Consider the following 24,964-nt stretch of genomic DNA (forward strand, 5'->3'; position numbering starts at 1 on the left):
TGATTTGCTGGAAGTAACCTTCTGTTAACTCAAGATCATCTAGTTGATTCTGACATTGCTTAAATGAATTGGTGACTCCAATAGGTTTGCACCATGAAGACGCGCTACTGTACACCTCCATCCTGATGAGAAGTCGAGTGACTGAGTGAAGGAGTACGGGCGGTATGCACCCAGAAGTTGCAAATGGAGTTTAAACGTCACAAAGGCTGTCTTGGAGCCTACCTCACTGCCCCGATGCAGGAGCATCCCGGCTTGTTTGAAGTTCAATATACTGAGGAGCACTTTGCATGTTGTTTCATTCAGATTGCTTCGTCCTAATGAGAGTTATAACAGAATATTTGGGGCCTCTTTAGAGTGAATCTCAGTGTATAAATTGTATCCGTATATAGATCAACTGTAATACATTTACACATTAAAATGTGGCAGCATCAGCATCACGTCCACAGTACAGCAATTTGGGATTTAGTGGTTGCTCACATTTATCTGCAAGTGCATTGTAGCTACTAACCTTTAGTTAAAATGGGAACAGACTGCTCGTAATGACCCAACAAGAGAAAATGAAAAGAAGATGACATACCACACTGCCATAAAGAACTTTAGTGCTTTAGTGTGATGGCAAAGATTTGACAGTCTCATGGAGAAAATGGTAAGTCAACTTCAAACACACTACTGCTTACATCATGCTTTCTTTTTAAAAGAGTATGTGTGATGATGCGGATTAAATAATGCATTATAAACAAAGTGAAATATGTTAAAATAATCCAATAAATATTCCAATTAAAAACAATGTTAAAAAACAATGGCTGGAAGCAGTCCTTTAAAAAACCCGGTGCCTTCTTTAGCTGGCGAGCCTGTTTCTGGGCCCTGCACCAAGGAAGTCGCCCTACGTGCAGCTGACCTTCTCCTGCTGGTCTGGTAGCTTTCTGATCCTGGCTCCGTAAGGCTCCCTCCAGACCAACTCTCGGGTTCCCCAGTGACCAGAGCGATCATGCTGCGGCTTCAACCTCTTAAGCCTCAGACTCCCACTGCCTTCCGTGGCCTTATGCGGTAAGCCAACCACCTTCTTGTCACTCCTGCTCCACTTAAGCGCTCAGCAGGAGTGACAGCTTCTGTATGCCCTCCGAGTGTTGGTCAAACACTCTTGCTAAGGGGCTCTACTTCCCGCTGCCTGCAACCTCAAGTGAGCTCGCTCGCACCGGCTCTCCTTCTCCAGCCTACTTCTCCTTCAACCTCTGTCCTTCTCTTTTTCGATTTCCCCTCCGCACTCGCACTCTTACTATTTATAATGGGGACGTGGCACAGGTGCGGCGATTAGCAGCTCCCAATATCAATTACGGACATGGACGATCCCACACCTGTGCACTTCAGTGTGGAAACGCCCGTATCACACCTGGGAACCACTCCGGCCACACTACCACACCCCCTCTTTAATCTAATTATTTATCTAAAGCTGGTCTTTCCTTCTGAGCCGTGGACCCGCTATATCACACTATGAAGATAAAAGAGATAACTGCAACATGTACTTTTAAAAAGTCAGCTGTAATGAAACTAAAGCTCAGACTACATGGCATACAGGTTAATACACACCTTGAACATACATGAACTATAAGTCACACAAAAAAATGCAGAGATGCACAGAAAGATCTCTGTCTTGAAGCTGCATTCCAATGTGAATCCTACAGGATCAGACAATGCAGAACTATAAGCCACTAGAAGTTTAATTCCATTGAGAACGGAGAAAAACAAAGTACAGTTGTGTTAAGTAAAGCTTACTGAAGGACAAAAAATTGAGGTTATTAAATAACAGAGTAAAACAGTAAATCATTCAATAATAGCTCATCATTCTGCATTTTTATTTTCCTAAAGGAATTTTTATACAATTGCATCTACCAGAGCTAGAAGTTAAATGTTTTTGTATCCTCATGATCTAGCAGAATAGTTAAAAAAAGTTACATCTTAGTCCTAACAGACTTGTACTAGTCACTTCCATAAAACACATTAGAGAAATATCAAGATGTTATTTTGATGCAGAGTTTAGAATTAACAAAGCAGCCCTTCAATAAAAACTGGATCTATTTCTTGAACCAAATCAAAGCTGCACAGACATGCACATGGGCAGCAATTTGATAGATAGATAGATAGATAGATAGATAGATACTTTATTAATGCCAAGGGGAAATTCACATACTCCTGCAGCAAATTTACCATTTAATGTCTTATCAATTCCTATTTCTAACATCTACAATTATATTTTGACTGGTTAACCATATTGTGTACTAGGACTGTACTTTTTCAGTAAAGGAACGCTGCAAATGTCAGACCTCTTAAAATATTGTAAGATGCCAAAAAATAATAATTCATGCTGTTTTTTTTGCCAAATATGATTACTGTAATGCCTAAATTTGGACTTAACCAAAAAAACTCAAATTGTCAACCAGTTATAAAAAAACAAATCTGACCATATCACACTGGTTTAAAATGGTTACCTGTGTCCTTTGGAATCAATTTCAAAATACTATTAATGTTATATACTGTAAATATCTGAATAATCCTGCTCCTTCTTATATCTTGGAGTGCATGCCTCTTATAATCCCAGTCTGATCCCAAGATCTTCTAATAGTGGTTTGCTTATTATTATCACGTTTGGAGGAAACCAGGCACCACTCATCACCAGGTCACCATCCCTACAGTGAAGCATGGTGGTGGCAGCATCAGGCTGTGGGAATGTTTTTTAGCGGCAGGAACTGGGAGACTAGTCAGGATAATGGGAAAGATGACTGCAGCAATGTACAGACACATCCTGGATGAAAACCTGCTCCAGAGCGCTCTTGACCTCAGACTGGGGCGACGGTTCATCTTTCAGCAGGACAACGACCCTAAGCACACAGCCAAGATATCAAAGGAGTGCTTCAGGACAACTCTGCGAATATCCTTGAGTGGCCCAGCCAGAAGCCAGACTTGAATTCGATTGAACATCGCTGGAGAGATCTTAAAATGGCTGTGCACCGGCGCTTCCCATCCAACCCGATGGAGCTTGAGAGGTGCTGCAAAGAGGAAAGGGCGAAACTAGCCAAGCTTGTGGCATCATATTCAAAAAGACTTGAGGCTGTAATTGCTGCCAAAGGTGCATCGACAAAGTATTTGCAAAAACCTCAAGTAAACTTTTTTCACATTGTCATTATGGGGTGTTGTGTGTAAAATTCTGAGGAAAAAAATGAATTTAATCCATTTTGGAATAAGGCTGTAACATAACAAAATGTGGAAAAAGTGATTCGCTGTGAATACTTTCTGGATGCACTGTAAGTGAACCTGCAGGCTTAATAACAAAAGAGAGAACTGCTAGCTACAAAACCTGAGGTGTTAAAAGCATCTGCTGAACAAGATTATTTGGAGCCATGTGGTAATAGTAAAATCAACAAAGCTCCAACTATGCAGCTAGCTCTGCAAGCTTGCACAAGCAAACCACAAGTGTAATAATCCACTCACTGTGGTGCCACCTACCCAAATGATCTACCCCTCAACCGAGAATACCAGAAAGTGTGTTAGCTAATGTAGCCACTGAGATTTTTTACAGATCTTTCATCTAAAGTCATCTTGGGCAATTAATAGTGAAAAAATAACCAATTTGACAGGAAACCTACAAGCTCCAGACTAGCAGACTACCTGCAATGAACCAGTACTTTCATGACCCAATATACCTACAAAATAACCAGCCAGTACACTGAACATGACACATGTCTGTATCAGATCTTTAAAGTGGTCCTGAAGGGCACAATGACTTCTTTATTTTTTTCATTACATTTTCCACATGATGACTTGAACATCGTCTCATGCACATCCGAACCCAAGGTTGAGAATATCAGTGCATCTGCATGAACTCAGAAAACCTTCAGAAATGTCAACAGATTTAAGTAAATACTTGGTAGTATTTTAAATTTTTCTAATGATTGCCTGGAGGGTAAAAACATTATGTTTTTCAAAACCACATTAAAGGGCTGCTGTTGTGCCCATGTTTAGTTAAGAGAAAAAAAAGGGAATTGCCATTTTATTGTATCGTTTTGTGCTCTTATAATGCTTAAAAAGAAATGCATAAAAAAAATGAAGAGGGGGAATGAGTTTATATACATTAATGCAAATTGTTACATTATTTAATGATTTTTTAGCCTCATTTTAACTGAATGGTTAATTTTAATTACTTAGGAAATGTGTTGCAAAAATACTTTACTCCAAAAGAAAGAAAGTTTCTTATGCTGGAGCTAACATTAAATTTGACTACAAACAAATTGTGTCCTTTTAGCCAAAGCCTAGCAAAATGTACAGTACTGAAAGGTACAAACCTTGCTTGAGCATTTTACAGGGTACTTCACAGTCATTAAAACATTTTCTTTTGCGACTTGGTTCAGGAAGACAAGGAAGGATAGAGCCCAGTGCCTTTGTATCATCAAAACAAAGCTGCAGTTTATTGACAGATTGTGTGGGCTTTAATGTATCAATACTGCTATATCTGCTGTTCTCACAGGAACCACTCTTGAACACTGCAAATGTAGATACCTTAAAAACAAGGAAAACAGAGCTGCTTTCAATTTTTAACAGCATAACACAAACTGCATTTATTGTCAAATAGTGTGCAAAAACTGGAATTCAAAATCATAAACAGCACTTTTTAAATTACTGTAATGTTCTAGCAATACCACAGTATTACAGTATATTTAAAAACACCAGAACAATTTTGACCACATATAAACCATTGTTACACTTTCTAATTTGTCAAAAAAACAAAAAAAAAACAGTTTCAGTGTTAATAAATTAGATTGTTACCACATCGTAACATTTTATAATTCTTTTTTGAATTCTATGTTTCTTCGTTTATGATACTCACTCATCTGTACGGGAATTTATTTAAAATACTATTGACAGGAACTGTCAGGACTGAAAGTACACACAGTACAAATAAATATCTTCATTGGCTTCCAGTCATATGTTAAAATGTGCTTCAAAAACCATTTAAATTACTTTTAAACACCTAGCTGCTATATGCTTTTGAATTTATTGATTCTGAATTTACTGTTCATTGTGAACAGTACTTAGAGGGCAAACTTCTTGGTTGTACTTAATCACAATTACTTTGCCTTTATACTATGTGAGGCTTCATGCCATCAAATTCACTAAGCATCTCACGGTGGTTCAGTTATACAGCGACATATCATGCATAAGTTTCACTTTCTGTGTCAGTGTCTGATGACCAATTCACAGCGTTATCACCATCACTTGAGTTAAGCAATAATTCAGTTCCAAGTTGTTCTAAAACTACATTTATAGCTTTTCATTTGTCACTGTTTTTCATTGGAAACTCTGTCCCACTCATGAATATTAAGTTTTCTTAGAGTTACCATGAAGTGGTGGAAAACATAAAAAAAAATTTTTTGCAGCATTTTGTTATTTCATTCACTAGATTGGATCAAAATACTGTCCAGGGGAGTTATTCAGGTGCAAAATCATAATGCATATTATTACAAGTTACCCCAAGCTTGCCTCTGATTTAATTGTAGTTGCATGGAATTCGAAGACGGGGTAACACACGGGGATAATGCCCAGGAGGTTAACTGGGTTATTCACCTTCTCTTGGTTAAATGTGTACATTTAAAGACACTCAGTGACAAACAGACCTTTATGATTAATAAAATGGTAACAACATTAATTGCCTTCCAGCACTGAAACTTCTCTTCAAATACCACCTTCATGGCACATTACATTAAATGATATGCACTTTGGTGGGACTATGGACAGCTTTTAGATGTTCAACATCTGTGTGAAAAAGTACAAACTCAATAGCTATCAGTACTTTAAACATAATAAATGTAAAGCTTTACTATTCATTATCTTTATTTTTTCTTTCTTTTCTATTAACTGAAAATCTTCATGCTAATTCAATCTGATAGATAATCTCTGCAGTGCTACGAGGCAGCTTATCATGAAGGAGGGTATTTTACAAAAATAAGTTGAAGTGAACATAATCATTTTCAATGTTTACCGTTTAGAAGATTAAAAGAACACCAGGTCCCAAAATTGAATAACTTAAATGATCAGTAAAGATGGGAATTCTTGCATATGGATATTTTTAAATAGGTACAGTTTAGCCTCCACTATTGGTTCATCATTGTTAGTTTACATTAAAAACAAATTTAGAAAAAAGAAAAAAAAAAAGAAGATGACAATGAAAGAAAAACACCTCAGAGCATTCAGCATTCAGTTCCTCCTCAGTGGATACCACAGAAGATTTCAGGCGCATATAGGATGATAGGGTAGGGCGAGAGACTGGCAATCTGTCATTCTCAAACACTGAAGAAAACATTTCACAAAGATTCTGCAAGAAGAAAAAAAACATAGTACATTAACTGCCTGAAGGGTAGGACAAATGCAATATGACATGTACAAGACTGTCATACTTCCTAGATTTGCAGCAAGCCTTTTTTCCTAGTATCTAGTGTGTGTAAGATATATGGTGCAAAAAGCCTTACTTTTTCCTAGGTGTAAAACAAAGAAAAATGTTCAACCATCAACAATGTCTAGCAATAATAAGTCCAGATCCCAATAAACAAGAAAAACAAAGGTTAAACATGTGACAATCATAATGCTTAAAGGCAGACAGACTTCAAACATGAATACTATATAAAAATAGGGATTATCATTGCTATAAAAAGTGGAATTATGAACTAAAGTAAGAAAAAATGCCACAAACTACTTAAAATATTTAATTATATATGGAATATTCTTCTCAGTCATATTCTGGAGTAGAAAATACTTGTTCAAATGTTTAGGCTTTGCTGCTGTAGTAGTGGAAGAAGAATATTACATTATGGTAGTAATCACCAAGCCTGCTGGATTTAATATTCTGAGTACCTGTTTTCCTAATTGAAGTACCATCAATTTATAAATAGAAATACCCAATTGCAATGCAAAGTAATCTAAAGGTTGTCCACAATTCGAGTGCATTCCAAACCCCAATATCCCTGACCCTTTTTGCCTACTTCCATTTTTGTTAAATACATAACATAATTTTTATGTTTTGCTAAGGTTCACTCTGGTAAAGATAACGCCTTTGTGCTTTTTAACTGTTACCATAATCGGTCTAACAAAACTTGCTTATAAAGTGGTATGTCTAGTAATTAGTATAAAAATACAATTAAAAGCGCATTGGTATACCATTCTTTATTCTTTACTCATTATTCTTCATTTCATTTCTACACCTTTTATAAGGTGCCTTATTAAGGCAATTAAATGAAGTCAATCAAGCTAGCAAACTGAGTAGTTCTGACACCATCCAAAACTGGAGACAATATGGCAATATAACAAAGACTAAGGAGTTCAAGTACATGTATTCAGCCAAGCTTTGCATATTTCTCATGAGTGACCAAATTCGACTAGATTGTGATAGAGGACTGTGTTGAATGAATTAGAGGCGAGAGATCTGTATCACATCTGGTAAACAACCAGTGACAAATGGTTATTTACCTGTATGTGATAGCTTACTACTTCAAATGCAGATTAAACGCACAGCAAAGAGCACAGCAGTACAATATTATTTTACAGTCAATGGGAAGAAATGGGATTAGGTAGCGGTAAACAGATATAGGCAGTATAGAAACGGTAATGAAACAAATAATGGATAACTCCCCACCTCGTTGCACAATAACATGCCTACTAAGTGTGCCTCATAAACATGCATGTCACTTGTTGCACCACATGATTGCTCGCCTTCCTGCCTTACTAAAAACTATTTACTATTTAACTTTGAATTCTTCAGTTTGTTATAACTAGAGGTCCCCCACAGAAATCTACAGTGCATCAAACAGCTGGCGGATAGAGGTGTTTTTTCCACTGTAAAGAGTAAAGTGCGTCAAAGGGGTGGGGGTGGTTAAAGGCTGATTTATACTTAATGTGCTGCACACCAAGTACAATTTTTTTTCTAACTGCATGGTGATGCAGACTCAGCACCATGTATCTAAAGTGGTGATTTTTAAGGAGAGGCTGGTTATGTGATTGCCAGAATGATGAACACATCATTGTATATGACACAGCAGTCATCAAAGCATAAGACAGACATGCAAAAATATCTGAAGTGAATCCATTCATCATTTAGGTCAGCAACTCAAGAGAGCCCTCCTTTCGTTGTTGGACATTCCATCTTCTACTTACTGTATATTTCCCTTCTTTAAACCTGTAATAATTATTTCTTCCATCAACAAGATTCTCCCTTTCTGTGCCAATGTAAAGTATGTGACACTAACCAAAAACTGTCACCTACTGACTACAAGAATATCAACACGATGAACTAACACGCTGCAACAAGCATGAATGTGTTCTGGTCACTGACTGCATTGCACTTTGTGTTGTGGTCTGTGCACTACTTTCATGCAGAAAGTATACACAAACCCTTAGGAGATTGTCTCCCTGCATTGGAGAGTAGAAGAATGAAGATTTTAAGCACAAGTTCTTCTACTGTTTACTTATGATACTTCTTTTGGTAGTTTTACTTTATTTTACTTACAGAACCTTACATTCATTTTTACATTAGAGTTCTGTGTTCATCAATAACAAGTAAAATCCTGATTAATACAGTAACATTCCATATAGTGGCCCAACTAAATGTGTAAAAGTCCACTGCAAGAGATGAATAAATAACATATGTGTCAGAAAGACCAAACACTTTGCCTCTTTTATCCCAAGAGGCTAAGTGGTGAAACAAAGGCTTCTCATTAGACAACCAAATGCTTCTTACAAGGCAACATACACTAAAGCAGCTGATGCCTTTGATAAAGCGATCTCTGTGAAAACTGCTGCCTATTAGCTGATCTTGCAGCTACTATCTTAATTCTTTTGACACTTAATTTTTTTTTCCCCCATCATGGCATTAAGGTGATTTTTTTTCCATTGTACCAATAGTCTGAATTATTTCTGGAGAGCACCCTTGTGGAAAATGTCAAAATGATTTATTACTTAAATATTTAAAACATACTGTGCAAGAAACAAATATAAAAACATCTACTGTATACATGATCAGTTTAAAATGTATGATACAGTTCAAATAAAATATTACATGCACTGCTAAGTTATACTACTTCTATTAAACCAGCACTGGTGAATGTTTTCCAGCACCATTGTCACTGTCACTTTCTTAACATTTCAAAATCTTCATCTGACACTGCTGAACCTGAGACATCAACAACACACAAGGCGTCTCCTTCAGAGTATTTTTGGACAAGAGACTGCTGTCATTAAATGCCAGTCCGAGGTAAATTAATGTCTGTGTATAGTGTTTGCAGCAATCTAGTCAAAAAAAAAAAAAATAAAAAACTATATTCCAGGAGACTTCTGTCAACACTGACCATTTAAAATTTGTTACAACTTTTGTCAATGCTCACCTTCTACACTTTGTTTTTTTTTCGGTCAACACTCATCTAGAAAGAGTTAAGGGTCTAAAATTTCCAGAAAGCTCAAGTTTATTTTAAGTTATAACCAGAAACAAGATGCCAGAAATGTCTTGGCCCCTAGGCTATCGGGATAAACAGAAGCACAACTGTATTTAGGCTTGCATGTTCTGGTTATGCTTACAAAAAAAATCGTGCCAGGCTTCTATAGACTATTTACCCTGGCTGCCTAATGGGAAAAGAACACTTTCTGTGGTAAAAAGTCAGGGAGAACTTGCTTTGTAGCATGAATTGAACTTTTCCAGTTGCATCCTTCCCTCTCCTGCATTTTAAATAAAGTGTTAAATTGCTAGCACATAAAAACTGTTTCACTGAGAAAAAAACAAGGATTCAAAAAGATAAAAGTACTCTCCAATTTTGCAAAAAATGTTGCATTTCTTGCCTTTTGTGCTTCGAGTTTAACAGAGCTCCAGTCTGGTCTGAGAGCTGCACAAAATAAAAACTCTTTCAAGGCCTCTTCACATCTGCCCATTTTGTTCAGTGCAGTGGCCTTCAAATAGTGTGCCTGGAAAATGATAAGGAAGAAAAATAATGATGAGAAAGTAGTAACATCATCATCTTAAACATTTACTATGCAAAAACTTTATTTGAAGACTAAAGACAACAATATGTAAAATCTATATAAGGGATGAAGACTAAATTACACTGTAAACTAGAACAGCTACACCAATTTCTTTACCCCATCCCATCCCCCAAATGTACTGCCAAGTCCTATCTAAAATAAAGGTGATTTAGTATTAACTTAAATCTTTATCAAAAAAACTTTGTCTTAACTGTTGTGTATTCTACACATTCTATAACATTTCAATATTATTAATGAAGTATTAAGGTAATAATTATTATTGTGCTACAAAATTGTTATTTAGTAAAATTACTTCTGTTCCTTGAAATATTACATGAAATTTTACAGTAAAATTTTGAAAGGGCTTAAATAAGCCCAGAAACAAGATGCTAATTAATATTAAAAAAATATATATATGTCTTTCTGCTACAGTAAGGATGTCATAAGTGTCAGGTCTGCTTTTTATTTTATGCATGTTAAATACATTTTAATCACTGCTCTGTGTGAAGTTAGGTAAAACAGCAAGTTTCATATATAGCTTAAAGCTGTGGTTCAAATCCTGGGGTCACAGTGCATTTTCAGGTTGTCTATGGATGTGTTATTGATTTGGTATTAAGTGCATTGATTTTGCTCTGATCTTCTGTTCAGTTTTAGTGATTGTCTATTATATGCAATAAAGGGTCTCATGGCTTTTAGCAGTGTTTCTTGGACCATGGGTCGTGACCCAAATGGACTGTATCACAATTGTGTAGTAACAATTTCTGTTCCAATAGCCCATATTCAGGTCTACTGCTGCTAAACTGTCCAACAGCGAAATGAGCTAAATGCAAGCACAAGGCCCTCATTGAATATTTTGTTAATCTAACCATTACACTGTATGAATATATAGTATTTAACCATTATACAGTAGTCAGTATGTATGTAATCATTAAATTATATGAATAATTAATTTTATGTTACAATTTCTGTGTCACCTGAAAACTAATCAACAACTTGTGTTATTCAATATGTTCCCATTCGTTTGTTGAATAAAAACAATTAAAGGTTTATAGGATTGAAATATTACATAAAAGCTGGTGGTACACAAGTTATATGTAAATGGAATTATGGTCCTTTGATTTAAAAAGGTTGGGAACCTAAAAGGATTATATACTCTGATCCTGCTTGAAAGACAGTGAGGTGTGGTTATTTTACTATCAAGTAAAGTCATTACAGTAAAAACAGTAAGTGATAAAATAAAGAAGTACAATACCTTGGGCCACAACGGTTTTAACTTGCATGCATTTTCACCATCTTGTACAGCTTGGTTGTAATTTTTCATTGTTAAGTGTAGTTCACCACGCTGACATACTGCAATGTAGTTAGAAGGAACTGAAGAAAAAAAAAAATATAAATAATGTCTACTAAAGAAAATCTGGAAGTTAAATATGGAAAGATGCTCAAAAATAGTGATCACAAATCCAGTTGTTTCACCAATGTAAAATATTCATAAAAGTAAACATCTATTTTGCAGATAAACATGAATATATAAATAAAAATGTAAACTGTAGTAAAAAATAAATGACATTTATAATTTATACCACGTATGACACTGGTAATCTATGGAATAAATCATTTTCTGGCAGGTTGTCAGATTCATCTCTTGGGTCCAGAATATGTTCAGAAGTTTCTAGGCTTTGAAGACAGCATTTTCAGTTGGATGCTCTTTTTATTTTATCTAAGGATCTCTCATTTGTTAACTTTTTATTATTATTTTTTTAATTAAAAAAATCACTTGGCAATCAATGATGAAGGGGCCATCACACCTGTATCTTTTAAAAAAAGTGAACAATCATCAGTACATTTGTGTCTTAAAATGTAATGATTTTCAAGGAATTTCTTAATGAACTTGGCTGAACAAGTCCTCCTCCTGGTGATACTAACAGCATTACACTGGCCAAGCAAAGAATTTACATTGAGGAAAAATTCTGTATTCACTGCAAGTTTATGCAAGTATGAGCATAACACAACAACCAACTTATGATTCTATACATTTTAATGCACACAATCCAGAGTACTTTTATTCCACATCCCAAACATATGTATGATAACATGTGCAAATTGACCTACAGTCATGGATTGGTATCCCAACCAAGGTTGATTCCTAACATATGCCTGCTGCAGGGACAGGTTTTTGCAAACCGTATCAGAATAAACACGTTCTAGTAAAAAGTACTAACAGACATGTTGTGATACAAACACCTGAAACTTACCTATAAAGTACAAATCATTATATGTGTTGTCAGTTTCATAAAAATGCTTATCTTAATCAAGATTTCTAATAAATCTATATTGTACCTGTAAAATTGTGGTAACTATACAATTTATGAATGGAAGGTTTAAGCAGGTTAATGATGTAAATTAATAGGAATGGGTTTTTTTTTTAACTTTTGATTTCATTTTTAATCTGAGTATTTTTTTCCAATAATGGAAAGTTATTTCTTCAGAGTTCTTCAGTATGGTCATCAATCATCATTCCCAACTTTCTACGTCCTCAGTAGAGTGTGGCCTTGTGATTAAGGAGTTATGACTAAAAAATACAAAGTCACCAGTTTTTTTCTTAACACAGGATTTACTGTGTGATGCTATTGTCTGAATTTTATAAAGTGCAGTTATATAATACAATTATTATGGATTTATAACTGCATAAATAGGCCATAAACGTAAGGCAGGAATGTGCTCCATATAGGATGCCAAATAAGGCCCACTCAAGCACACACAGATGATCATACTACAACAGGGCTAATTTACAGTTGCCAATGAACATAACACATACATTTTTAAGGATGCTTGCATAGAACCTATACAAACATGGGAAGAACATGAAAACACACAGACAACAGGGTGTAAGATTTTAACCAAAGATGTTGAATCCGTGAAATTGCAGCACTACCTACTGTGCCACTGCAAGTATGTCTTACGAGGAAAGAATTTTTGATTTTGAATTTTTTTCTTTGGCGCCTAGCTTTTGAGATATTTGATTTATTCTGTAGGTATTTCTGAAAAAGCACTAAAACCACAAATCAAAACTTATCTTTTAACTTATGTTTTGATTCTAGTGTTCACAACTGATTATAAACATTCATATAAATTAATCCATTACCCGATTACATAAACAGCTTTATTCAGTCACTGTGCTTACTCATCTCAATTACCAACGAGTTTAATTTTGACACTTGGCAAAAACACACAAAGAAAGTGCAATTACACCCTACTTCAACATTTTGGTTTTGTATGTTTTGATCTCATATCTGCCATTTCTGCACCTTTACGAATTTATATTTTGCTTTGAATTGTAATGTTTTTCTTGTTGATCCATATCATGTGAGCACTCAGCCAAACCTTCTTTCAAACAGTAAGCACAGCAGAAATTATCCAGCAGCTTCAGCAGAAAATGGCTTTCAATAGCTGGGTGTTAGTGAAAAGTATCCTAAAAGGTCTAAGTAAATGGAGAACACATACTGAGATAACTATCATTTCTACCTTACCTTTACAATAAAATTCAAATTACTCCATTAAAATATAGCTCCAATTTGTTTCACTCTTAAATCAAACCACTCTCCTCACATACAGCAAAAGAAGTCAATTGCACAGACATCTAAGTCACCCACTGTTTGAGTTACGACAATACTTTTGTCACAAAGTTTTAAATGGAAAATACCCTATAATCTGGGCAATCTCTGCACTAGTCATAAGACCTGTATTATACCAACAGCTTACAGTTATAGTGTTGTTCATAAAGTTTAAATAGCAGTGACTGCCCAGTAAGTCACAAGTCTTCCAATCAGAAAACATCCATCTACTACACTGTCTTAATTTAGGAGGTTGTGCACTTCACATTGGAATATAGACATAAAAATACGACAGCAAGCTTTTCACATCTGTGGAATTCTTGGTTAAAACAAATAAAATACATATTAAAATAAATATATCCAAAATGGTTATTTAATCTAAAGAAGCATTTTGATAAACATCCGCTCAAATATTTAATTCTAAATTAAGTAGCATTTGGCACTAATGTAAAACAAATAATTAAAATCAGAGAAAAATATTAACTAGTAGCAATGAAAATAATGGCAATGTGGTGCTGTGCCCAGGGTTGCTGAGGATAGGCTTAAAAGCTGTGCCAGAAAGATTACTGAAAAGTGGACGGATGAGGGACCGAAAGTTGTACCTTAATTGCTAAAATAACAAATGAAAGCAGAAGGAAATAAAAACGGTGCATACAAACACACAAAACATGCAACAACAAGTCATCTTGCAGTCCTTCTGAACTGTCTTGTGTGACTGCCTCTAGCCACCATCACTGCTTGAGAACTGTGGAGCCAATGAGATTGTGAATACACAGATTTGTGGGACATTCCTGAAGAATGACCAGACAAGCTTGCAGGCCATTGAGAGAAAGCAAACTTGTATGTCATTGGGAGGCAAACTGTAATGTATCCAAATGTTGCAATCCAAGGCATCCTAAACATGCTATATGGGGTTAAGGCTAGAAGAGGGGGCTTAAGCCAACACTTGCAAAATAACATTATTTCCTTTAGAAAATCTGTGTCCACAGCAACTGTGTGTGTTCTGGCATTGTGCTACTATAGGGCTAGGTCATGTTGGTGGTGTGAGCAGAGTGCCTACGATAGCCCAGCAGAATGGAGCACATCCCTCACTATTCTATCTCTAATTGAGGGCATTATACATTTCTCAGATGTACAAAAGTGATGTGTTAATCCTTAGAGCATTTGTGCATTAAAGGAAACAGAGTTTAGTGCAATCATCTAATATGGGGACACTCAGAAAAGGGTTGATAAATTGTGGACAATGATAATTTAATCTTACTATTAAGAAACTAAAAGGTTAATACAAGTGGTATGGTGTTGCAGTAGTTATCACAGCAACATCTTACAGGTCCAGATAAAGGTCTTTGTTGAAGATGTACATCCTTATCTCTATATGAAGTTTTCTCGCCCATCTGAAAGACGTACATATTAGGTTGATTAGAGGCTCTAAATTAGCCCAGTGTGTTTGAGGATGTACATATGAATGTGCCCTGTCAAGGGGTACAGCCATGTTCAGTGCTGATTCCAGCCTTGTGCACACTGCTCCTATGATTAACTCTGGCTTCTGTGACCTTGACTTGGAAAAAGAAAAATATAATTAAATAAATAAGGTGATTCCCCCTGGACTATAACAATTCATATTGGATCCCACATGACAATTATCCCTACTGACATAGATGCATTATTTTGGTGCACAGCTTTAATACTGCTGCCTCTCAAGTTTGGAATCATAAGTTTAAATCCCAGCCCAAAATTGTCAGTACGATGTTTACATGAATCTAATCTAGGGACGCATTGCTTTCCTCTTACCAAAATGTAGGACATATTAGGTTTATTGATAATGGTAAAATGTTCAGGGTTGTACAAAGCAGTGCAGGTCAAGTTAATTGGAAATGCTCCAGTATGATTGCATGGAGGTGTGTAAATATGCCTTATGATGAACTGGTGCCCCATCCAGTTTTAAATCCTTTGACCTAATGCTTCATGGAAGACAGCTGCAACTCAATACTGGAATTAGTTTGAAAATAAAATAAAAATACTTTCAATTTTCTATCAAGCAGTTTCCTCACTACACAGTAAGTTGCAATTTAAGTTTCAACTGTAATCGGCTTTAGTTATAGTGTTTAATCTTTGGTATTGTGCCTTTAAGAATTTCCCTCAACTAAACAATGGATTTAGTGTTTACTTTCCTCATAAAGATTATGTTTTGTTATTCCTATTAAAATATGTATTTTGCATCATTTAACTTTTTTTTCTAAGACCATCCTGACAACTATAATATTCCCCTTACTTTTGACTTGAATCATGCTCTAAAAACAACAGGTACAAGAAATACTGGTGGATGATGGCAAAGTATTTACTGTTGCTGCCTCACAGCTCTTAGAGGCATAGTTTCAAATCCCAAGACCAGGGGCCTCATGTATAAAGCCTGCTTAAAATAAAAAAAAAATGTATAAAACCATACTGTATGTACACCAGGTCCCACACAAAGTTCCTTTATAAATCTAAAATCAATCTAAAATATGTGGTTATGCATATGCTTTTGAGCCGAATCCCACCACCTCCCAAAAGTGACCATGTTTAACTTAAAAAAAAAAATAAATATATGTATAAATTTGCCAAAGCTCAGAGTTGATCTTTACTTTGAGCTTGAGGTATCACTGACATTCAGCAAAGATTATGGAATGGCCCGTTCCTGCATTTCAAGGTTGCACTAAGTTACTAAAATATGTCTCAAATGTTATTTTTGTCATTGATTTTTTGGACACCATTTCATTACATTATGTTGCTCAACAAACTAGGGTCATGATGAGTGAACAATAACTGCTGTCTCACTGTAAGGAGCCAGGAGGTTGCACCCAGATTGCTCACTGGATAGGTTTGATCCAGTTTCCTCCCATATTCCAAAGACATGCGGGTTAGGTGAACTGGCAATACTAAAAGATCCTCGGATGTATGTATGCGTGTGTGTGTGTGTGTTAAGTGCTCACCGTGCAATGTGCTGGCACTCTGTCCACAAAGTATCAGTGCCTGCACCTGCTGCTTGCTAGGATGAGCTCCAGCAACCCCCTGGCCCTGGATAATTGGGTTTAGAGGATGGCCGGATCAACGAATACTCCAATTTGTCCTGCCCAACTCTCACTTGCACATTGCCAGTCCTTAAAAACAGAGAAATTCTCTATAATTACAATTATAGTCTAGTTCACTGTTTCAGATTTAGCTTTAGAGGGGTTATTTTAACTTTAATATGTTGTGTACAATATTTCCTTCTTTTACACAAGCAAAAGACACTCCTGTCAGCAAACAGATCCTTGGTAGTCTGCATGAACAATTGAAATAGTAGTGTGTGTTACTATTGCTTAAGCCTGCATGTAGCGACAGCAGTCTGGAGGTCAGATTAAATCTGTAACAGACATCATACTTTTACAAAACATTAAAAAAAAAAAAAAAGTGACATCTGTCTCTTTGATGACGTAAATAAGTAACAAAAAATGCCCAACTTTCCAATCAGTTAACTATGTTACACCCAAATGTTACGTATAGCATACATTTTCTAACTTCTTAAAATGAGAAAAAGCTTACTTTGACACAATTAAAATATGTTGACTAAAAAAACTTAACACAATTTTTGTCATTTAAAAATCATTCATGTTATTTGTGTCATTTTTGATGATGACTGGCTTTTAAGCTGATTTAGACATCCTAGAGCCATCCTCTTGGATGCTGTGTGTTGAATTAGCACCACAGAAATCATCATGCAGAAATTATGCAAACCCTGTTCCGATACAGGTTTAGAACAACTGGGTCTAGAAGATGGACGGATAGATGGATAGACATCAGAATGTGACTGACACATTAGTGAAATAGATAGATTAGATAAATATTATTAATACCATGGAGAAATTAAAATTCACAATGATTTTCTGTTTACTTTATTGTCCTGCTGCCTGGAGTCGCCCAACACCAAAAAGTCTGACTAGGATTTACAAATGGTCAAAACTTTCCTTATCTTTAAGCCAACGTCACATGAAGTTTGTGTTTTATAAATCCCAACTTTTGTGTCGTAATTGCTTATGCATGTTTCCAAGCATAAGCAAGTTTTATATGTTAGGCCACAGGACACTGTGTACAGTGTATGTGTGTTCTCATGACGTCTGCAAATGTTTGTCTTTTCTCCCACATCCCAAAGTGGAATAAGTTAATTGGAAATGTAAAAATGCTCCAGTATGAATTAGTACAGATGTAGAAAGAAGTGTGCTCTGCAATGGACTGACACCACAATCACAATTGATTCCAACCTTGTGCCCAAAGCTGCTAAGACAGGTACCAGACACCAGGAACTCCTAACTGGAAAGCAGGTTAAAAAAATAGATTGAAAAACAAAAAATAGATTGAAAAACAGACAACTACACAGTTAAACAGGACAACTGCGCAAAAATGGTCACTGGACAAATGAAATGTGTACTTTTAACACGCTGAAAATGTAATGTACATTAGAAACCTGATGTAATCATAGGAGAATATTATATTAATTTCAATTACACACATTCTTTTGATTAACTGTGTTATTTTGTTCAGAGATAGCACTTGTTTTATTACATTTCACAAGTACGAATGGTTGCAGTCTAAGCACTGTGCCACTGACAACTTCTCTTTTTTTCTAGTTCTGTTACTAAAACAGCTGGTACATACTGTCCAATATTTCAAGAGCAACATGATTTTAAACAGACTAAGAGAGTTCAAATGTGTGCATCAAGTTGTTTGCCTAACTCAAAATGCAAATTGAGGTTTTTAGTGATGCTCCCTTAAAAACATAATGGCTAACAATTAAAAACACTGGTTTGTTGCAAAGCAAAAATGAATATTTTCAGTAGAAGCTTAGACCAAAAACTGGTGTGGCTCAGTTCAATGTAAAATTTTCCTCTATAAACGATTGAGGTCAGACAGCACACTAGCTGTACTAGGCTGTTTTTTTCCTTTCCAAGTACTGAAATATGAGATTTTCTAATAGTTATATAAGGTTGTTCCAAACAAGTAGGGCATGCCATCTGTGGGTGGAGCCAGAGGGGGATGAACAAAACTGCTATGTAAACCATTATGAAAGTGCGCATTATACAAATAGAGCAATTCAAAGGCACTGGGAAACAATTCCATACTTTTGTTTGTTTTTTAAACACAATTAAAAGTAAAGTAAAAGAAGGCATACTGAGTAAGCTGCCATCATTTATCATTTAACTGCTCAAACGTGATGCAGTCAAAATGAGTAATAGGTAAATATTCCTGCCATAACTTACGGTACACAAGAATAATCAAGCAGCTTTGCGAATGAATCAGTTTTACTGTCCCTCCAATGTAACTAATATTTATCAAAATTGCACATCTTATTATCACTTCCATTTTTACAATTAAGTGGTTTCTTTATGAATGTGACACATTAAAGTTTAAATTCAGTATCTTTAACATATAAAAATCATTTTTTTAATTAAGCATATGCACTTTAGTTACTGTAAATAAGGAGATAAACACAACAGAATTGGCAGATGAAAAAATCTTGAACAGTTTCAAGTTGTGTCTGTTATGATACGTTTTGTGCCCCTTCACTTATGCACCTATGTTACATGAACGTTCCTTTAAAAAAATGAGCATGTTTATGAAGAGATTTAAACTCAAACGTTTTATTTTATATATATATATATATATATATACTTCATTACGGAAATCAACTAAAATCTGGATAATCCCTTGAACCCATCCTAATGCATATGACAGAACTAACCTGATACATTGTTTTTTTTTTAATTTAACATGCAACTCTGGTTACACAGTTGGGTACTGTTTTCACAATACCAAAATTGCAAACTTTGATACGATACCAAGAAAAGTATTGAAATTCAATACCATTTCTGATATTTAACAAAGCATAACATGACTCAAAAATATTTTTATTGCAAAATAAAACCTTTACAATGTTTTGTAACTCTTGCTGAGGTAGAAAGCATACACACACAAACCCACACCAAACAGACATTTACGTAAAATGAACAGTAATATACAACAGTAATCTATTGAACAGTAACTTTAAACAATAACTAAATTAACAGTAGTGCAATTCTTATGAAATACAACAATTAAAAAAACAACAAATCAATAGCACACTTTAATGCTATGCATTACAAATGCAAATTACAATCTCTTTAATGCTTCCAAAATTTGTTTACAAGGAAAACTAGCATGTCAATGGGCTCATATGTGAGGTATGCCCTTTTGGGCTGCAAATGAGCCCAGATGTACTAAAAAGATGCTCCGGAGGACAGCAACAAACAGCAATGCACAAATACTTTTTTTGCAAATTGTGCAAGATGAGGTTATGTTTTCCTCATTTGTTTTCCACCATGCCAGTGGATCTTCCACTGCCCATAAACTGTGAACTCATTTGTGAGATGCACAGTTTCAGATGCAGTGTCCCAAGATTGCCGACTACGGCTCTTTTTTCCCCTTGTATGTTTGTTAACTGTCCTTTCAAATTAGTTTTGCTTTTCTTTTTTCTACTTCAAACAAATAAACACAGTTATTTAGCATTTGCTTGTCTTCCTTGGGTCAAGAAATGTTGACATGTTGAGAATGTGGTCCTCATACCTCTGTCTTAGGTCATCTTTTCTATTTTCTTTAAGCTGCTGTCTCAAGACGCTATAACACAAATCAGCTGTCAAATAAGAAAAAATCTTCCATGTTAATGGTAGAACAGAGGAGAGGGTGGTGTGTTTAATTTCTTGGCCTCAGGTGATTTGTGTCATAATTTTTATGTTGTGCAAATACAACTGTTCATTACTAATCAAGTATTTCCTTTTAAATGTCACTCCATGCTTATGCATGTTATGAAGTCACTATATAGACACTCTTCAAGTGTTACTGAAATTTGTCACATTATATTAATGTTCTACATGAATGGTTAAGTAATTTCTGAAAAAGCCACTACTTCATATATATCAGTGTACTCTAACTCAGTCAAGGTAAAAATCTATATCCAATTGAATCGGGACATTGTGAATCAGAATCAAACTGAATTGGGACATCAGTGCTGATACCCAGACCTAGTCATCACCTGCTTCTGCAGTCTTAGGGGAGAAATGGAACAAGGAGGCAGGAATCTGTGTTTTTTAATGAAATAAAAAAAATGTGCTTTGGAGTAGAGGACCCCCAACCAAGATGGCTTTTGAAATAAAATGTGCCCAAAAGATATATGCTTCTTACAGAAATAAAAATAATCAGTTGAAACAAATTACATAATTTATTCAAATGGATTATAAATTCGTTCAAATTGATTTTTTTTTTTGCCTGATACCTAGAGGGCTCTGTACTAGATCAATTTCACTTTAATTGCATTTTATAAAGGAACCCAAATTAAATCAACAAAAGCAATACAAAGCCTATGTCCACAACAAGGATGCCTCTTCCAGTTGTTAATCCATAGTGCACTGAAAACGTTAGCCTGACTGTCTGTTGTCATGCAAAACATGCAGTCTTCTGACGACAACCATGATGTCAGTGCATCTTTCAGATCTGGCTCAATGGCCTGTGTGGTATTCTGGGAAGTAGGAGGTTTGCACACAGTAGCTTTGCAGTTGCCACGCTTCGTCAATGAAATATACTATCAAGGACAAGTATGGCTCGGATGTTCGCCTTGACCGTAAATTTACTGTTGTGAAAAAATGTGAAACCTTCTGCAGTCAGAGTTTGGTTACATGAACCATACAATTTATGCAGAGCTGTTTGAATGAAACATTTTTGGCTAGGCAGTGTGTACCCTGGGGTTAAAATATTCAAAAGTTCCTTGAAAGTATCCATTTCAACTAACTGAACTGGCACCATATCTTTTGCGAAGCAACTGGTGATGGTGTTTGTTATGTCATGCCATCTGCAGTTTTTCTTGTCGTACAACACTTTTTTGCAGAATGATTCAGTTAAACTTTACCGAGTGTGTTTTTGTGCTTGTACCTTGGGTGATTTAGAGCCATCGTGGACAGTGGACTCTTGAAGCTGTTCATATTCCGTGTGGTAGTTAGTTCGCTGATGGTGAAACAAGATGAATGTTGAGTAGTCTTTAACTGCAACCAATTTCCAACACAGTTTGCAGATTTCCATCTATGAAACATCAGTTAGTTAAATCTAACAACGTGAATTGTGAGGCTATTTCATCCCCTGGTGCGGTTTGCTCACTCACTTTTAGATAGCAACGCTAGCTTAATGTGTGGTGTGCTGACCGTGCTCGCTTTGCACAAGCGCAATAATCCCAGGAACTTAGTGTTTTTGACCCTCTCAACAATAGTACCATCAATGGTAAGAGATGGGTGAGCAGTGCAGGATTTCCTGAATCCATTATCATCTCTTTTGTCTTTTCAACATTTAGAGGGAGATTGTTGTACTTGCACCAGGCAGGCACTCTCACTGCCTCCTCTGTGTATACTGAGACATCATCACTCCTAATAAGACCCACCACAGTCATGTCATCTGCAAACTTGATGATCTGGCTCGAACTGAACTCCGCTGAGCAGTCGTGTGCCAGCAGTGTAAAGAGCAAAGGGCTAAGGATAGGGAATCCATTCCCAGATGGGTTTATCCATTCCCAGAAATTCGGGAATCCTGCATGTCATTCCCGGGAATCCCGGGATGACACAGTGCACAGGCATCTCACATGTGAACATTTTAGAACGACGACACTTATTTTTAATAAAACTACTGCAATATGTTGACACCAACAAAAGACTAACCTTAACTACAAGCAGTTCATGCTGTCATATAAGTACATGTATCTAATTAGGTGCAGTAGTAAGAGCGTAGAAAGCACATGTCCAGCGTGCGGTCGTCCAGGCGAGACCACACCTTCGCGCAGAGTATGCCAGCCGCTGAGAAAGCACGCCCTGCCTCCACTGATATAGGCGGCACAGTCATCAGATACTGAGACACTTGTTCTAAACAACACCCGCGCTTGCCATTGCCCTGAAACACCGCCATTGTAGCTTTTGCTGATGCATCCAGTTTCTTCCTATCATTCTGTGATGGCAAATTTCTTGGCACAGATAATGCAGAAGCAACAGATTGACGCATTGCAATTTCAAGTTGCTGTTCAAAGCTGTTGTCTGACACACGTCAATGAAGTCTGCCCCGTCCCGGCATTCGTGAGCTGCAGAGTGCAGACTCCTCCCAGTCCACTGTGCTCAGTCTTAGTGGGAGCCGGGAGAGTAACTGCTGCTGGTCTGTTGTTGACTGAATTAATCGGCAACACACTACACAGTGGGCCAAAAAACCATGCCACTTAATTATTTTCAACTATAACTCTGTTATTTCTTGATCGATTTTTACATGCTATATATGCGAGCTTGGCCATTCCCGGTTTCCCAGGAATTGCAGCAGTTTCATTCCCAGGAATGCGGGCCTTACTGTGGGTGGGGGGGATTGGGGTGATTGAGGCCCAGCCTACTCAGCTAAGCGTCCAGTCTAATGATAGGAATGACAGTGGTGAATGATGAGGTGAAGTTAGTGGACAGAATCCTTACATGACTAGTCTCTCAAAGCACTTCATGATGACTGATATAAGTGCCATAGGGAAATGTATACAGATTTCAAACAATTCCTTATTTAAAAGTAATTTTCCTTTTTGTGTGCATATTTTAAATTAATTGGTTAAGAACTACTGTCAAGTTGCATTTACAAACATCCTTTGTTATGAAATTCACTTAAAATCACAGAATGACGAATGCTGCTGTCCATCCACCCACATTAGAAGATGCAATAGAAAATGGATGGAACAATGCCCAGATCTCTTGAGCCATGCCATTCCACCTTGCCATTTTATTACTAAGTATGAGAGGCAATTTGAGACATAATGTATTATGCCCATCCACATCATAATTTTTAATTGATTTCTGGAGTGCATGGTAAACAATTCAAAAGAAATATTCTTGGTGATATAGTCTGATGGAATGCCAGTCTCATGTACAGTATATAATAGGCAAAAAAATGTCATTAACAAATGCACTTACTAAAATTAACTACTCAACTGTGATATACAAGAAGTTATCAAAAGGCTCTTGGCATCTGAAAACACATCCCCAATACAAATATCATTGCAGCTTTCTGACAAAATTAATGTAATAAATATATTTTAATCTTTCTGTTACTTACTTAAAAACAGTATAAAACACGTTTGTCATACTTATTTTCCAGCTAGACCCTTCTACACCTTCAAGTCCAAAATCCGTCCTGTTATAAAACCAACCTTTACATCAAAATTTCAATGGATTCTATTCCAAAAAAATGACAAGAATTATGCCATTTTGGATGTTTGTATTTTTTAGGAATATCTTTGAAAGCTTTTAATTTAATGACTAATGTGATATTGTTCTCTTATTTCGTTTTAAAGCATTACTTAGTTACCATTGAGCAAGCACACAGTCCAAAGATTGAAGACACCAATAACGGGTGCCTTAAAAATAACTATCAAATCTTTTCCCTCATATACATTTATCTATTTCTTTAATAAGGTTGCAGAGACCAGGGGCCTCATGTATAAAAAGTAAGAATGCACAAAAATGTTGTGTATGCCCGTTTCCATGCTCACATCGAGATGTAGAAAAAAATAAACTTGGCATAAAGCTACGCACATTTTCACAGCAGCCTCAGATGATGCATATGCACGTGTCTGCTCAGCTTTTGTAAATCGATGTATGGTTTCTCTTTCTTTTTTTAGATTTGTATCCATGACACAGGCTTTATCAAATACAGCAAAATGAATTGCATATCATTTACAAATTTAACACTAGAATTACCAGAGCCTACGAAAAAACTCGTAGATCCGTCCCACCTTAAATCGCTTCTTAAAGCCGTTCACACCCCTTCGCCAGTGTCTTTTATCATCTAAATGTGCCAATTAAGACAAGTTGCAAGCAGCCGGCTATTCCATCCTCCCACTGACTTACAACGTGCACAAACTTCTCCCAGCTCATGCCTTGATTGATTATCTGGGAGTGAAGTGGAGTTTTAGAGTGGAAATAATAGATTGTTATTTGGAACACACGCATTTCATGTGTGTTCCGTTTCTACAGTATTCTGTGTAAACATATTGTTAAAACAGAAACTTTTTCATATTTTAGTAATGTTACAAAATGTAGGCATAAACTATAAAATGTGTGAAGCCTGAAGTCCAAACATCAAATAAACACTTTCACAAAAAGTTCAAGAATGATACAACAGCTTCCATGGCGTACTGTTAAGATTTGCTGACTCACAGAGCGCAGCAGACTTGACGTGCCTCAGAAACCCGA

At 36.1% G+C, this 24,964-nt stretch overlaps 1 protein-coding gene across 3 annotated transcripts in view; it reads right to left on the reverse strand.

Annotated features, from left to right (window-relative positions):
• The window catches only part of LOC120523019 (LON peptidase N-terminal domain and RING finger protein 2-like), a 47,391-nt gene that overhangs the window by 15,265 nt on the left and 7,162 nt on the right, over positions 1–24,964 (reverse strand). For all 3 annotated transcript variants that reach the window (XR_005632550.1, XM_039743938.1, XM_039743939.1), the window contains 4 exons: positions 11,303–11,421; positions 9,871–9,993; positions 6,230–6,364; positions 4,338–4,551 (listed from right to left, as the gene is read on the reverse strand). Coding sequence is in view for 2 of the 3 variants with exons in the window: in XM_039743938.1 (XP_039599872.1) it covers positions 4,338–4,551; positions 6,230–6,364; positions 9,871–9,993; positions 11,303–11,421 (591 nt within the window). In the remaining variant the exon portion in view is untranslated. The remainder of the gene's footprint in view (positions 1–4,337; positions 4,552–6,229; positions 6,365–9,870; positions 9,994–11,302; positions 11,422–24,964) is intronic.

This window comes from Polypterus senegalus, chromosome 2 (assembly GCF_016835505.1).
Source record: "Polypterus senegalus isolate Bchr_013 chromosome 2, ASM1683550v1, whole genome shotgun sequence".
In the NCBI taxonomy this organism is placed as follows: Eukaryota; Metazoa; Chordata; class Cladistia; order Polypteriformes; family Polypteridae; genus Polypterus; species Polypterus senegalus.